The following is a 17745-nucleotide window of genomic DNA, read 5'->3' as shown; positions in this document are numbered from 1 at the left end:
AATCTGAAATCAATATCTCTTATCCCCATAATTATTTATGTGGCGAAATGCTGTTTAATAAGTGGCATGACTGTATAGGCTACCGTATCTCTTAAATGTCCGTCTACACTCTAAAAACTGCTGGGCTATTTCAACCCAACTTTGGGTCAAATATGGAAAAACCCAGCCGTTGGGTTAATTTTTTTAATTACATTTTTAACCCAACGTTTGGGTTTGACCATATTTGACCCAAATTGGGTTAAAACAACCCAGCATTTTTTAGAGTGTAGTTTGAACTTGCCGCACAACTGCTCTCTCCGCGGAAGCATTGCGTTTAAAGACCTAATAAAATATTTAGACTCAGACCAATATTTCGTGTCTAATTATTTACTTATGGCAAGTAGCCGTGTAATAAGTGGGATAATGTAGGCTACGTCCAGCCGGTTGTTCTCAGAATATATAACTTCTTACGTATAACTTCTGACCATTCCATGAACTAAATTCATTTACATTATTTTAACCATAGAAATACACTTACCCTTGTAAAATTACAAATATAATAATAATAATAATAATATAAAATAATAACAATAATAATGTAAATTTTTATATCAGTGAATCTCCATAAAGCTTTAAACATTCTGGATAACATCTGAGAGATGACATGCGGATTTGACACTTCCACTGTAGACAACCTCAAGACAACATTTTGACAGTTACACCCAATTGTGGCAATGCGTTCCAAATTATACATTCAGGTTCTGAGCCTTGAAAATGACTTTGTTGTTTCAAATTGTGTTTTGTTTGCAGAACCTGATTTTACCAATCAGATTTGAGGGACAAGTTTACAGTTTATATCAAGTTTAGGCTTACAACCAGGGTTAGCTGCTTCTGCATCAGTATTATTCTCCTATCATTTTCCTCTGTTTTTAGGGATAACATATGGGTAGGGTTAGGTTTAGGGATATGATTATGATTACATTTTCAGACAGGAATGTTGTTCCAGGATCAACAAAATATGTTGACCCAGGAATACATCTAACTCTGCAAAATCAGGATGTGCATTCTGCATGCTGTAATTTGTTGTGTCAGTTTGTTTCTGGTTTAAAGAGATGGTTCACTCCAGAAAGAAAATTCTCTCATCATTTACACACCCTCATATTGTTCCAAACTCAAAATAACACAAATGAAGATATTAATAATCTCTCATAATTTTTTCAGTTGTACTTGCTAGATTTGCAAGAAAAAAAATATTTTGTTCTCCTGTTGACCATATTTGATGTGCTATTTGTATGTATTTTATGTAAATAAAACACTAAATTAAATCTGTTTACCATATAAATTGACCGTGTCTCTTCAGAAGACTTGGATTAAACCGCTTGATTCATATGGATTACTTTTAGAATGTCTTTACGTACTTTTTGAAGCTTGACAATTTTGGTTGCGTGGACAAAAAGAACGAGAGAGTATTAAAAATATCTTAATTAGTGCTCAGAAAAATCAACAACATGACAGTGAGTAAATGTTTAATTACCGTATCAGGTTTCATAATTAAACCTAACACAGCTAAAATGGGAAAATGGTGTAAATGTTCATATTGTCTGATTAAATTAAATCTTTAATTGTATATTAATGTAAAACTACAATAAAGAAAAACTTTAATTACAAAATGTTATATAGTACAATGGCAAAGAGAACCACACAAAACTTGTTTTGAAAACAGACAGGTGTTTCATTGAAGGAAAAAAAAAATGTATCAGTGAAATATGATTAAGTGCAGATGGTCCATGAATCCATTGGAAGTTCTACACCTGGAACTCAAAAATGTCTGCTTGTTTCTTGGCTAGTTTGGCCACCTCATCACGGATGGCTTTGACCAAGGTTGAAGTGGAAAGGCTGCTGAGAGGGATGCTGCTGATCGGATCTCCAGGCTCTGCTAGACTCTGCTGGGATGCTGCGGTGGAGGAAGAGGGTGGATGGTCTGGACCACCCTGAATGGCCTGGCGGTGGTGCCACAGGAGAGGGCTGCCCTGAGGATAGTGAGGGTGAGGAAAGGCCTCTGCGTAGCCTGGTAAGGGCATCTGAAATAGAAACCAGGTAACATTCAACAATGCCTGTGCTAAAACCAGTCAGCAAGGGTGTAATGTTATTTTTTATTGAGTCTTGATCTGTGCTGCAGTTGACCAAACTCTACACTTAAAAAAGGGAACCAATAGACAAATGCACAAGAAAGAGACACTCACGATAAGGAAAACAAAAAGCTTAAGGATCTACTAATATAATAAGTATTATTAGTGACACTCCATTCAAACAAGTTTGAATTGTGTGATTTGATCATTTTCATTAAACTATGAATTATGAAATCATAAACAAATCACAAACTCTGAACAAGGGTCACATTGTCACCAGGGTTGGGCATAGTTCAAAATTTAAGAATTGACTCCTCGAGTGTAAATTTGAATTGAATTGGCCACCCTGTCAAAATGCTTAACCCCGCCATCAAAAAGAAATAAATATTGAAATGTTTTCAATTTAATTTATAAAACGAAATATTAATACCTAAAAATGTGCCAGTTCATTCTGGAATTTTTTTTTATTTATTTTTTTTATTTTATTTTTTTAATAATTACATTCTTCTGACTGGACAAGAAGGTAATTTCATTGTTTGTTTGTTTTACTCTTCTTGTCTGTGTTTACTGCAAACATTTTGAAACTTCTTGTTTATTGAACAGGGTTGATGAAAATCTTAGGGAAAAGTTAAGAAAGTTCTTAAGATAATTTCCAAGAAGTTTGTAAGGATGTTCCTAAGTGCAATTCATAAAAACTGAAAATTAATAAAGAATATAAAAAATATCTACATTTGTGTTTCAAAGATGAACATGGGTTTGGAATGACATGAGGGTGAGTAAATAATGGCATAATTTTCATGTTTTGGGTGAATTAATACTTTTAGAAGTTCTCAAATATTTTTTAGATATTTATCGATTTTAATACTTTTGAAGACAAGGCTTTGATGTGGTCTTATTGTATACTATCCTCTTAATGAGGCTGCTTTGTCTAATACAACAAATTCAAAACTTTACATTTAAATCTTAACCTATCTGATTGTTGTCTCGCCCATGGACCGCTGGCTGAACGTCCGATGCATATGGTACACTTAACTGGAAACAGTTAAGGATTTACAAAGTCGTCATCTGATTGGTTGAATTCTACAGGATGTCCGGGAGACGCGTGTTGCGTTTTTTAATGGTCCACCTGGAAACAAAGATGCTGTGACGCCAGACCCCCTCATAGAAGAAGAACGCTGTCGTGTTTACAGTTGTGACAATGGCCTTGTTTACACTGCAGGTCTTGATGCCCAATTCTGATTTGTTGCTTAAATCCGATTTTGTTGACCGTCCGTTTACACGTTCGTTCAATTGTGACCCATATCCGATTCATGTGTTCACACTTGACATACTATCTGAAACGTCGCGCATGCTTAAAGGGGGTTCTTGCACAGATGGACGAACATGAAATATGCTTGATGCTAGCTTTGTGATATAGCCTATGTGAAGTTCGCCAAACATCACCATGATTTTGAGGCGGAGGAGGACGAAAAGGGCCATCATTGCAGCCTGCGCATATGCTTCAGTTATTGTGTGCGAGAGAGATCTCAGGACTGGTGGGAACATACAACACGATCTCATGAAAGTGCATATCTATACCACTAATTTTATTTCTCGTGCCATTTATACGCCAAAAATAGTTTTTGCATGCAGATACACACTGTAAACCCCTTGGGTAGGATTAGGGTGTGGAGTGCGTGTGCATATCATATGCACGCGAAAACTGCGTATCATATGCACTCAAAAACTATTTTGGGCGTAAATGGCACAAGAAATAAAATTTGTGCTATAGATACGCACTTTCATGAGATCGTGGTGTGCTTTAACGAGGAGCAGCGGGTCTGAAATTGTAGGATGAGCAAGCCAACCTTTGATATGTTGTGTCAAGGTGTGTCCACATTCCTCTCCTACAACGACACAACGTTTCATCGGGCCATCCGTCCCTTTGCTGATGCGCGTCGGGGTTTCTCTCGTCAATAAACCGCGGAGACGTAGCCTAATGCCTCAGAAAATCCGATCTGACTATTAACATGACAGTCGCATTGGCATATATATGATTTATTTCCATATAGGCTATGAACGAGGCCTGAAACCGATCTCGAAATATCCAAATGCATGCGTTTTTTTCCTGTTTACTCTGTCATAGAACATATCCGATCTGTGTCACATTTGAGCAAAAAATCGGAATTGGGTCACATTTTACTGACAGTGTAAACGAGGCCAATGAGCGCTTTTCATGATCAACTAAACACTGGATTTTCAAAAGTATGTGAAGTATGTAAATTTTGCGGCATAGACTCTTCAAAATACGTCCAAGAGTTTTACACACTGGTCTGTTATTGTAGGGACATCAATGTTACATTTTCACGCCTGTACACATGACGCGAAACAAAACGAACTGTGATTGGTTGCTTTACATGTCAGTCAGATGGGTGGTCCTTGGCCAATGAAAGCTGCTATGGAGTCTAGACCTTCTGCCGTCAGACTTAAGGTCTGGCTATGCGAGACTAATTTGATTTTCTCTTAACTGTTTTTAAGTAGCAAGCACTGGCTATTTACTTGCTAGGTTATAAAAGTAAAATCTTGTAGTAATAGGCCTATGTGTTATATGCAGATATTTTATATACTTATTAATTCATTAAACATCTTACCCTTGGGGGTTTCAAGATAAATGGGAGATTATCCTAAATTTAAAGCATTATTTACTTAGATTTTTAAATCTTTCCCCACCAGGCACTATTTAAAAAAAGGTTGCCAGCCTTTTTGATCATTTTCATGAAAATGTAATGGCCCCCAGAATATTTTGTTGTGTGAATATTTGAACATGCAACGTATCAAAGGAAAGAACAGGGCCTTTGCTTTTAAACTTAAATTAAACTGTTTTATTCTAGCTTTTTGAACATTTTGAACAAAAAAGATGAGAAAATTGTGTTTTTGCTTAAGGTGCATAAGCAATGTTTTTATCGCTTGCTTCTGCTTCTTTTCTTTTTTTTTTTGCCTGTGTTTTGATCCGGGGTTCTATACTCTTTCAGAAGATGCGTAATAGCCCTACCCTACCATACAGTCATGGCCAAAAGTGTTGGCACCCCTGAAAAAAAGCTAATTTGACAATTTCACACAACACTCAGAATCTTCACACAAAATCATTGGCACCCTTTCAAAATTGTGGATAAATAAGTTTGTTTCAAGCATGTGATGCTCCTTTAAACTCACCTGGGGCAAGTAACAGGTGTGGACAATATAATAATCACACCTGAAAGCAGATAAAAATGAGAGAAGTTGACTCAGTCTTTGCATTGTGTTTCTGTGTGTGCCACACTAAGCATGGACAACAGAAAGAGGAGAAGAGAACTGTCTGAGGACTTGAGAACCAAAATTGTGGAAAAAGATCAACAATCTCAAGGTTACAAGTTCATCTCCAGAGATCTAGATGTTCCTTTGTCCACAGTGCACAACATGATCAAGAAGTTTGCAACCCATGGCACTGTAGCTAATCTCCCTGGACGTGGACGGAAGAGAAAAATGTATGAAAGGTTGCAACGCAGGATAGTCCGGATGGTGGATAAGCAGCCCCAAACAAGTTCCAAAGAAATTCAAGCTGTCCTGCAGGCTCAGGGTGCATCAGTGTCAGCGCGAACTATATGTCGACATTTGAATGAAATGAAACGCTATGGCAGGAGACCCAGGAGGACCCCACTGCTGACACAGAGACATAAAAAAGCAAGACTACAGTTTGCCAAAATGTACACGAGTAAGCAAAAATCCTTCTGGGAAAACGTCTTGTTGACAGATGAGACCAATATAGAGATTTTGGTAAAGCACATCATTCTACTGTTTGCCGAAAACGGAATGAAGCCTACAAAGAAAAGAACACAGTTCAAAGATGTTTTGGTGTTGTTTTGCTGCCTCTGGCACTGGGTGCCTTGACTGTGTGCAAGGCATCATGAAATCTGAGGATTACCAAAGGATTTTGGGTCGCAATGTAGGGCCCAGTGTCAGAAAGCTGGATTTGCGGCCGAGATCGCTGGAGAGTTCTGAAGTGGCCAGCAATGAGTCCAGATCTAAATCCCATTAAACACCTGTGGAGAGATCTTAAAATTGCTGTTGGGAAAAGGCGCCCTTCCAATATGAGAGACCTGGAGCAGTTTGCAAAAGAAGAGGGGTCCAAAATTCTGGGTGAGAGGTGTAAGAAGCTTAAGCCCCTTTCACACAGCGCTTTGAACCCGGCAAATTGCCGGCAAATTGCCAGAGCGCCTTCTGTGTGAACGCAAACTCGACCCGGGATTTATGCCGGGATCGATGCCGGGTCGGGACCTAGTAACATTGCCGTGTTCAGTCCCGGAACGCGCGCTGTGTGAACAAAAGCCGTAATAATGCCGTGTCGTAGTGATGACGCTGAAGCCGGGCTCGTTCTCCAGCTGTGAAACGGTACGTAATGCGCAAGTTTATGATCGAATCAGAGAAACAAATGCACAGGCGTGGTTTCTCGAGAGAGAGATCGCAGCTCATAAGAAAACTTAAGACGCTGCTGAGATAACAAGTCACATCGATGTCACGTGTCTTTACGGCATTTTTACGGGTTGTGTGTGAACGCACTCTCTGATTCCGGAAAATCACTGGCAGTGTGAATGACCAAAATCAAACGAACCCGGGTCAAATCCCGGGTCACTTTATCCGTGTATTTTCCGGAATCTCTGTGTGAAAGGGGCTTTATTGATGGTTATAGGAAGCGATTGATTTCAGTTATTTTTTCCAAAGGGTATGCAACCAAATATTAAGTTAAGGGTGCCAATCATTTTGTCCGGCCCATTTTTGGACTTTTGTGTGAAATTATGTCAAATTTGCTCTTTTCCCTCAGTTTTTTTGTGTTGTTCCAATACACACAAAGGAAATAAACACGTGTATAGCAAAACATGTGTAATTGCAATACTTTTCTGTGAGAAATACTGTGAGAATAAATTTCAGGGGTGCCAACACTTTTGGCCATGACTATATAACGGTGAAAACATGTTATATTCCACCAATGCCGGGGAAGCATTGTATCATAAATGACAGAAAATTCCATCAATGTCCAGGAAAGAGTTAAGAACATTATTTTTAATAACCTGAATTCTTATTAAGATCTAATAGAAGAAAATAGAGCTTAGGAAGAATTGTAATCGTAAGAATGTTTTGTGCCCATGTTGTATAAAAGAAGATTATCAGAATATATCTATAGGCTAAAGGAATTTCATTGAATTTCATTTTCATTTAATTATACTTCCTTACATTCTGCATAATATTTTCTACTTTAATTCAAATCAGGAATGTTAAGAGACCGTTCAGTATTTATGGAATGGACCACCAGAGGAAAATAGGGGAGGATCATGTCTTTTTATTCTTTGTTGAGGGGAGGGTCATCCAACTTTTTTTAGTGTAGGGGGAGGGTCACCCAACTTTTGTATTCATGAAAACAGCAAAATTTCAAAGTGGCTTGTTTGGTGCATATTTTTCCATGTAACTCCATGTAGCTCTCTCAGTCTCGGCCCCCCATCGCTAGCAGATGGGTCTGACCCAACAAAAATCCAGTTTTGCGCTGTTCGACAGTGCGCACGCGCTTCGGGCACACGCGCTCAGAAAAAGTGCATCATGTCAGAACAGAACTCCAATGAAATGCTTGCCCGGCAAAGCTTTAAAGCACAAGCAAATAAAATTTTTTTGTGATTGCGAATAAGTGCAGTGTCCTGTGAGTATAACTCTACCGCTGCATTAACATGTGATGTGAATGTACGTCGAGTTTTACAGTATTGGGATTGAGTCGCCAGAACTGCAGCTGATAGAATGTGCGCTGTAGCACGATACTACCATATTTTAGTTTCCATGCTTATTGTGTTTCCACAACAATTTTAGTGAGTAAATATACTGAAATGGCCACCATAACAGTGGAGTGTGATGTGTAAGATGAGAAAGCAGAGGTTAAGTCGTTTGTCATGGTTGTAAAAAAACAATGGCTATCTGAACATCTTTGCCAAGCGCAAACCAGTACAGAAGTAATCAATAAATTATCGGGGAGGGCCATGCCTTTTTTCACAATCATTTTGGAGGGTCATAGAAAAATGTATTGCTGGCAAAGGGAGGGTCAAGTCTATTTTGATTATAGATCTCAAAACTCCTCCGGTAGCCCCTTAAATAAAAAACGAACAGTCCCTAAAGGTTTAAATTTTTATTTTTATTTTTTTTATTTTAAGTCAATTCGATTCTGAATAGCACACAACCCTGCTTGTGACAGGAAAGAAAGAAAAAGAAAAGTGTTCATTTGAAGAAATGTGCTCAACTACCCCGGGAATTTGTTGTTTCCACTCAACGTCAGCGATAAATTCAGTTCAGCAAATGGTTTCTAAATGACACTGGTTCTGCAAAAAGACACCGTGTGAATGCAGGCACACACAAACAGGGATAAGAAGGACAATCCAAAAAGACGAGCCTTGCACCCAAGGGCAGGTCACATAAGCAGACAGAATGTACCCCAAATTCAGAACAATTTATAGAGGCACATGTGACAGACCAGTTCTGCTTCTCTTGGTTGCAGTCCATGAGGTTTACTCCACGTTAAGTTTTATTAGTGATGCATGCACTGTAACACTGGAGTCTTGGGATGCAACCCAGTTTGTGAAGCAGAATTGGACAACTGATAGAGAACCGATAAATAAATATGATAAATGTATTCTTACAGATTCTGCCCACTGAGGAGGCACGTCCTCGGGTTCAGGGGGGTAAGACATCCAGGATGGGCTGTGATAGGAGGAGGGTGGTGTAGAGATGAAATATCCTGTGCATCCTGGACGAGTGGCTGGGATGGCGTACACTGCTGTCATAGGATTTCCTGTGAGTCAAAAAAGGAAGAGATTTTAGGGTATATTTGAAATAAACACATGCTATTATTAATCATATTGGGATTAACTTATCTTTACATATTCTGAAGGAAATATGAGTAGTGTTGGGCTGGGCCATACTCATGGCCATGATGCTAAAAAGTTCCAAAGGTTTTCTGTGTGGTTGCTTTGTGATTGCTTGATATTTGACGTCAAAATAGCCCACCCAAAAATCTATGTTATTCTTTTCTAGATATGGGTCCAGTCCCTCCTTCAATATAAGTTTCTGATGTTTTCACATTTTATCATCAGCCAAGTCAGATCATTTAAAAAAGTAACAGCCCAACTCTCGTCAACAAGGTTCACAATTTGAGGTATCCTTCATGTCCAGATCACCAATGATCCAGGAAGGGTGTTAAACTTCCCTAACTTAAAATATAAGCATAGCTACACTCTATAACTATACTAAAATGAAGGTTCTTTATTGGCATCAATACATAGTTCAGGCATGAAACTCTAACCGAACGCTGAGGCACCAGCCAATCAGAAGTATTTCCACGTAACCATATATATCGTACCCTAGCTTGCGATCGGCATGCTGCGCGATGTGAAAGCTTCTGTTATCCATCCTCCTCCCAAGCGCCATCTGTAGAGATCTGCTACAGGGGTTCTAACATTTCTTGAAGCAGCCTTTCATTTGTTTGTTATTTTTGACTAAGCTGAACAAATTATTGTATTTGCTCAGTAGCAGCAGCAGCATAGCAGATCTCGTCTGCCAAAATCAAGCCTATTCCATGTTCTATGGAAAATAAAAACTGGTTGAAATGTATCCACTCTGAGAGTTGTCATGACTGAAATGGTTTTATGAAGAACCTTCAACATCCATGAAACCTTTCCATTGCACAAATGGATCTTTAAAGTGGAAAAAATTTCTCCAGATAAATAGAATGTTCTTCACACGAAAAAAAAAAAAAAAAAAAAAAAAAAAAAAGGTTTTCCCTGAAAGATTCTTTGTGGAACAAAAATGTTTTGTTCTATGGCATCACTGCAAAAATCTCTGGTTCACTTTATATTGAAGGTCCCTTTAACAATCTGTTGACTATAAGTAACGTTACACCTACTAACTCTCATTAGAGTGTTAGTAGAGTATTAGTAGAATGGTAGGGTTAGGGTTAGAATGAGCTGATATGTTGGCAAAGTTACTTATAGTCAACAGAATGTTAAAAAGGGACCATCAAAACAAAGTGTTACAAAATCCCAATTTGGAAACTTTATTTGAACAACATTTTGAAAGGAAAAAAAATGCACTGTGACACTGCTTGAAGAAAATATGAAAAATATGGACATAGTAAACTCCTGCTGAACTTCTCGTTTGCTGAATGTATGTTGAAAACATGAAATGGTAACATTGAACAGTATATATAAAAAAATATAAAAAATAAAAGATTACTCATATGGAAGTATAGTACAGGAATCCATCAATGTTCATGGACATACACGGCTGACATTTTACTGGCTATGAGGTGGGAAGGCCTTTGCATGAGAAAAGTCATTATTGAATGTTTGTAAACCATAGAAAAACAGTTGAAACACACACTAACCTGAGTGGTTGGGAATGGGCTCAGTAGTGACAGGAGCGAGTGGCGCTCTGCTGTTTGCCATGTAGGGAGCACTTTCATGCTGACTCTGCATTGACGATTCAGGACAATGACCCTTTGGACCAAGATCAGAAGATGACCTGAAGAACATAGCAACAATTTCATGCATTGGCATGGTTTTACCACCAGGTGATAGTGTTGATTTATGTGGAAAGTCAATATGCTGCCTTTGTACAGAGAGAATTAACTAGAATTAATTATAATTAAGTTATATGGCAGACTTCATGAAAATACATGATTTTGTTGAATATTTCACCAAAAATATGTCTTTCTTTTGAAATGTTGAAAATAATGTCCAGGCTGCTCTTTTCCAAACAATGAATGTGAATGGCTATTGATGCAATCAAGCTAAAAAAAAAAAAAAGCACAATTAACCCTATAAAGCCTACTGTTACTGTATAATATTTGATACACAAATTTTTAAGGCCTCAAAATTGTTAATGTGATCAAAACTTTGCTGAAGAACGTCTAGGTTACTAATATAACCCCCGTTCCCTGAAGGAGGGAAAAGAGACCTTGTGTCGGACTGACGTCATGGGGTTTCGCCTGGGAGCCCAGTCACCTCCCAAGTGGTAACAAAACGAGCCAATGGACTTGACGTCCAGCTCCCCCTCACTGGATGTAATGGGTTGAGCTAGATGGTCTAAATACACCTTAACCATTCTCATAAACCAGTGTCGAGTACTGAATTCTTTAACCGGGTATGCTGGATGTTGCACCATGTATATGTTGGACCTTTTATTGAAAGTAGCCTACATTTACCTGTTGAGACATGCCGTTACAAGCGTGATGTTTGAGTTGAGGGAAGAGCCGTTAGCAAAATATGCTGTATTTTTGTAATTCCTCTAGGTGCCATGGTGTCACAGAAACTACAAACTTCACCTTTAAATTGTATGGCGCTTTGTCTTAGGACATACAAAAGACTCAGATCTAAACCAGAGAGGAAAAATAAGAAACACCATGGCAGGTGTTCATTTAAATGTATGCAGGAAGTTGTTTTTTTATTAAAAAGATATATATATATATATATATATATATATATAGACTAGTCAGACTAGTCTGATAGTTTCTTTCATGACAGTATCTGTTTACAACAGTCAACATCCAATAAACATCGACGTACACTTGATCCACACAAAACAATTTACAATCACAAAAATTTCACAAATTATACATTACACTCCCTTAAACGTTACATTACACCTTACAATCCTATACTACACTATACAGTTACAACACTTCAACACTTGTCTGAGTCAATCCGTTACAGAAGACCAGACCCTATTTTAACACAGCATGAGCGCTCCAGATCCTTTTCAGGAGATAGTGGATGGACTCAAGCACGTGCTCAGCCCTTCCACAGCCACAACATCCGCCATTGCTTCTCCTTCTCCGGTAACGCACACCAGCCTGTGGCCATCATGGCGCCCTACTCTGGCTCGGCGGAGAATTGCAACGGATTCCTTTTACAATGCTCACTGGCTCTAGAGATGCAATGCAGCGTTTTGCCACAGATCGAGCCAAGATTGCCTTAATTATATCCTTGCGTTCAGGGCGAGCTTTACAGTGGGCCGAAATTCTCTAGACTCAAGCAGGACCGGTAACTCAGTCCCTGGATAGTTTCACTTTGGTTAACCACAATGAGATTCAACCACTGGTGAGCAACTATATCATCTTAAACAGGGAAAAATGCCCATTTCTGATTATTCCATGATGTTTCGCACCCTTGCAGCGGCCAGTGGATGGAACAAAAGCTCACTCCTGACCACCTATCGGCAGGGATTGGCTCCAGGTCTGCGGTTGCATCTCGCAATGACTCAATGGGACTTGAAAAGTTCATTCAACTATCACTCCAAGTGGCGCGCCATGTGCAGCATTGTCTGGATGAACAACCGAGCCAGTATTTCCCCCATCATCTCCGCCTGCCAGAGTTTCCCAGCGCTCCAGAACCAGACACCGAACCCATGCAACTTGGTAACACTCGTTTGCCTTTTTGCCTTTTGAAGGCTGGCCCAGGGTCTGTGTTTATACTGTGGCGCCTCAGGACACATCAGATACACATGTCCCATCCGTCCTACAACGGTCCTTACCATAGTTGTAGTACTGACTGCAGTCCATGTATCTGTTTCTATACCAGCTCTCATTTACTCTGGGTAAGCCGGAAATGTAATCTCCGAGGAGCTTTGCTGCCAGCTCAAGCTCAAGAAGAGGTTCATCGAAACCATTTACCAGGTTTACTCAGTGATTGGAAAACCACTCTGTAAACGCAATATTCACTTTTCACTAAACAGCTCTGTGAAATCTAGTGAGAAGGGTCTGAGTTTGCTGCTCTAAAAAGTTAGTCTGGAGCCCAGCAATAACTTTGCAAGAGGGACAGACCAAAATTTCTGTCATTAATCAAACTTGGCACGGTGCGTTGGTTACAACAATGACATTGTTGACATTATTTAAAAACAAATTTTTTAAGGAAGCTCTCCTTTTCAGTGCATAACTACTTAATAATGACAAGCTTAGAGGACTTATATAGTGCACAAGTCGTACATACTTTATTGGTACTTTAATGTCATTTTTGGAGCTTGATAGCTCTATCCACATTTACTTTAGCTGTTAGACTTGTGAACATCTCCTTTTGTGTTTCACGGAAGACAGAAAGTCATTTGGTTTTGAGTAAATGATGGAACAAAAATAAGTGCTGAATAAACTGATGCACTAGTCACTGCCATGAGTGGAAAAAAGGGGTGTAACAAGGTGTGTGTATGTTCTGACCGTCGCAGTGAGGACTCAGGTGGAGGGCCTGTTCTTGGTGGGACGGGGGGTGGAGGAGACCCAAGAGCCATGTCAGGAAGCTGAGTGAACCTGAATGTCTTTTTGAGAAATTAGCATATTACCGTTCACATAACGCTCAAGTGATATGGGTTTTGACCAAGGAAAGAAGTTTTGGTAACATTTTCTATGAAGCCTGCATTTATTATGTATCATAAGGGTATTCTTAAAGGGATAGTTCACCCAAAAATGAAAATTAGCCCATGATTTACTCACCCTCAAGTCATCCTAGGTGTATATGACATTCTTCTTTCAGACGAATACAATCGTAGTTATATTAAAAAATATCCTGGCTTTTCCAAGCTTTATGATGCCAGTGAATGGCTTTATATTTTTTGAAGTCCATCAAAGCGCATCCAACCATGATAAAAGTGCTCCACACGGCTCCAGGGGGTTAATAAAGGCCTTCTGAAGTGAAGTGATGCGCTCGTGTAAGAAAAATATTCATATTTAAAACTTTATCGACTAAAATAACTAGCTTCCGGCAGACGGCAGTACGCATTGATTTATGGCGAAAGAGTAACCCTTGACCTTGACACACAACGTAATGACGAACGCGGAAGCGCAGAGGATGGAGCAAAACAAAACACCGGTCACGAATTAGAAGTCTGAAAGGACAATTTTTAAAGAGAAATTTGTTTGTTGTCCAGCCCTGTGTGTTTGAACTGCGAGAGGCGTCAAAGCTTACGCTACTCCTACATCCTATGCCATACATACGTCACGGGTTACTGTTTTGACGCAAGTCGACTTGCGTAGGTCGTCTGCCGGAAGCTAGTTATTTTAGTCATTAAAGTTTTAAATACGGATATGTTTCTTACACGAACCCATCGCTTCACTTCCGAAGGCCTTTATAAACCCCCTGGAGCCGCGTGGAGCAGTTATATCATGGATGGATGCACTTTGATGGGCTTCAAAAAATATAAAGCCATTCACTGCCATTATAAAGCTTGGAAGATCCAGGAAATGTTTTAATATAACTCTGATTGTATTCAACTGAAAGAAGAATGTCACATTCACCTAGGATGACTTGAGGGTGAGTAAATCATGGGCTAATTTTCATTTTCAATGCCTTATGAACAACCTTATAATGTGTTGTGTCATCTCATGAATAATGGTAACAACAGTAATAAAACTTACCTATTTGTGGTTATAACTATTAAGAGTATGATGATTTATAACACACAATCAACATGATTTTATCCACACAGTTATAATGGATTATATATCCCATAGTTTCATATCTTTTACTTTCCCAAGTCTCATATCTTGACATTGTCTACTTAAGACCTGCACAATATCATACTACATCTTATGAGTGGTATTTTACTGCTTAAAGTATAGTGACAAAAACAAAGCCTTCTTTTAAACATCTAAAAAGCTTTATAATGTGGTCTTAATATTAATAAGTGGTCTTTGTCTGCTTTAAGTAAAGTTACAAAAGCTAAGTATTCTTTTCAACAGCCATAAGATATCAATTGGTTATAAGACATTTCCCTTAAAGTAAAATCAAAGTTTTGTGGAAAAGTACAAATAAAACAATACATTCAAAATGAAAATCATGTTCTATTCATAAAAATTGTAAAATTACAAGGCTTTACCAATTCTAATAAGTAGGTAGGTATTATTTCTGTTGTTAATAATGAAATGATAAACTCATTATAAGGTTGTTTATAAGGCATTATGTGTGCATTATAATGCATTAAGAATTCCCTTATTATGCATTATAAGTGCAGGCTTCATCTGGTGTTGTAATGCATTGTACTCTTAAAAGTTATAACCACAAATAAGTAAGTATTATAATGCATTGTAACTATTGTTATGATTAATTATCAGATGATACAAAACATTATAAAGTTGCTTTTAAGGCATTATGCATGTATTATAATGCATTAAGAATACCAATATAATGCATTATAAATACAGGCTTCAAAGAAAGTGTTACCGAAGTTTTTAACAAGGAAGCTTTTTGTTGATACATCTGTACATATATACACAAATCTTTACGACATTTGACTGATAATAAATTAGATTTCAGACATTGCTTGATTTTACACATGCACACAAAAAGGCTTTGTAATAACACTGTTAATCGGCACAATTACTTCACTACTTCTCACTAAAATGAGAAAATGTTAACTGATTAATCAGCAATAAAAAAAGAAAGAGAGATAATAGATTTCTTTAATAAAAATCATTAAACAATAGTAATTATTCCAAACTTTTGACCAGTAGTGTAAATCAAGCCATTTTACTTCCATAATCTTATTTAAGCAAGTTGTATGCAAGTAAATAAGGTCAATTTTGATTCCATGTTGACTTTAATACGAATAAGACTAATAAGTGTTTATAATGGCTTTAGTGACAGACTGTACAACTGTACCTGTTTGGCCAGACTGCACTGGTAAGGGTCTGGTTTATAGGCTGGCACCCACTGCAGGCCTCCCTGCCCTTGACTCTTGGTGACTGGCGCACTGGTCACCACCTCTGAGTATGGGATGACTGGACCCAGGTCATAGGGACCCAGCGACTGATGTTGATGGTGGGAGTGATAGTGGTGGTGGCTGGAGGTGGAGTGGCCAGCTGAAGCTAGGCTAAAGGCTTCCTCTAGCAGGAGATGCATCTGCTGACGAACCTCATCTATGGAAGGCTGAGAGCTCAGCGTTGATGTCTCAGATTGACCTTTGATTTGTCGACCACAGCCAAAATAATGGCGGGCTGCTAGACGGTCGACGTCAGTCTCTTCAATAATCTCCGGCTCAGTCTGCAACAGAAAAAGAAAACAAACACAAACAGACTCACATGTATTTAAAAGCTTCTGAATTGTGATGTTCAAAATAAATTTAAAGGAATCGTTCACATAAATATTTAAATTCCGTGATCTTCATTGTTCAGATGGTTTTCTTTCTTTTGTGGGAGATTGATTAGCATTCAATGTGTATCAAAAATGGGGTAATAAAGCTTCAAAATCTTATTTCTGCAGTTGCAGATTCAAACCTAGTGCATAAATAGTCCAGTGCACCAGGTTTGGCACAATGCTAAACACCATTGGCTCTCCATTGGCAGAGTAAAAGAAAAACTAAGGTATGTAATCATATGGACTACCTTTATGATGCTTTTATGTTGTTTTTGTCCCTGGTCACTGTATGGAAAGGAATTAACATTCTTCAAAACATCTGTTTTTGATCTACATCTGTCAGAAAATATCATACAGGTTTAGAAGAATATGAGGGTCAGTAAATGATGACAATTTTAACTGTTTTAAATATTCCTCTTCTTTTTCTTTTTTTTTTCACATCAAAGGGTCTAAACAGCTGAAACATTATGAAACTAACACAATATTAGCACAACCAGACAGGAACTCTCAGTGCCTGTTTTGAGCTCCTTGAGATCCTGCTGACATGCAGAAATTATTAGTCAAGTATGACAAAGAAAAAAGCCAAGAAAAAAATGAAAATGTTTACAATGACTCCAACCTGATATTTTACTAAGGAGCCCCTAAAAAGTCATGGTGATGGAAAAAAAAATATGAGATGTGAGAAAAAGTACATATATCTTTGCTTTCACGTTCTCTCGCAAAATCTTTGCATTCACCGAGAAACTTTGTGTTCCCTTTCAAAAGCTACTCTCAATGCTGCGCTGAGCACCATGGGAAAACTTTGTGTGTGACCGGCTGTAAATAATGAGTGTAACTGAAATTGGCCTTGAACTTGAAATGATGTTTTACTAACAAAGTTTGGGAGGAACACAATCAAATGATCTACCCAATCATCATGTCATTCCAACCAGCAGTCAGCAATCAGTAATCAACATGTCTACCCAATCAGCATAAGTGGAGGCCTATATACATAGTCGACCCACCTACGTTCCTTGACAGTTTTCAGCATTTGGCCCCTCCCTACTTTACCATCATATCCGAATCGAGCACTGCCCGTCCAATAAAGAATCTTTCATCCTTGAGGAATCTTTGCCACAACCCTCTGGTGTTATCTCATGGGCGTCAGGCCAAAAAAACGGGTCCCAGTACGCCGAAACGCCAAGGCCTACCTTCGCCACCACGGGCGAAACATCCGTGATCTCCTTCTGCGTCTTTCTCTAATCCGGCCCATTCAATAATTTATGCCATAGAGAAATGGACAATAAGGCCCGTCTAGCACCGAGCTCACGTCTCGGGCAATGCCGCCCTCTTCACGCAAAGGAATGGGACTTCCTCCAGCATCAGGTCACCGCAGCAGGCCCCCAGTAAGCCGCGCTGCAGATTCAGTCCCGGCCAGCTCACACTCTCAACCCCAGCTGGCTCAACTCCATGAGAGCACAGCTCAAACCCTT

General features: G+C 38.8%; 1 protein-coding gene across 3 annotated transcripts in view; it reads right to left on the bottom strand.

Annotated features, from left to right (window-relative positions):
* Positions 1-269: 269 nt before the first annotated feature.
* kiaa1549lb (KIAA1549-like b) overlaps positions 270-17745 on the bottom strand; it is a 181105-nt gene continuing 163629 nt past the window's right edge. For 2 of the 3 annotated variants that reach the window (XM_082182860.1, XM_082182859.1), the window contains 5 exons: positions 15800-16180; positions 13363-13460; positions 10540-10676; positions 8798-8949; positions 270-2060 (listed from right to left, as the gene is read on the bottom strand). In XM_082182860.1, the coding sequence (XP_082038986.1) occupies positions 1785-2060; positions 8798-8949; positions 10540-10676; positions 13363-13460; positions 15800-16180 (1044 nt within the window). In that variant the 3' untranslated portion in view covers positions 270-1784. Of the gene's footprint in view, positions 2061-8404; positions 8480-8797; positions 8950-10539; positions 10677-13362; positions 13461-15799; positions 16181-17745 lie in introns of all 3 variants that reach the window. The other variant, XM_082182861.1, reaches the window with a different exon arrangement.

This window comes from Leuciscus leuciscus (assembly GCF_965113295.1).
Source record: "Leuciscus leuciscus genome assembly, chromosome: 10".
Lineage (NCBI taxonomy): Eukaryota > Metazoa > Chordata > Actinopteri > Cypriniformes > Leuciscidae > Leuciscus > Leuciscus leuciscus.
Note: the sequence above shows the minus strand (reverse complement) of the source record. Positions and strands in the feature narration are given on the sequence as shown.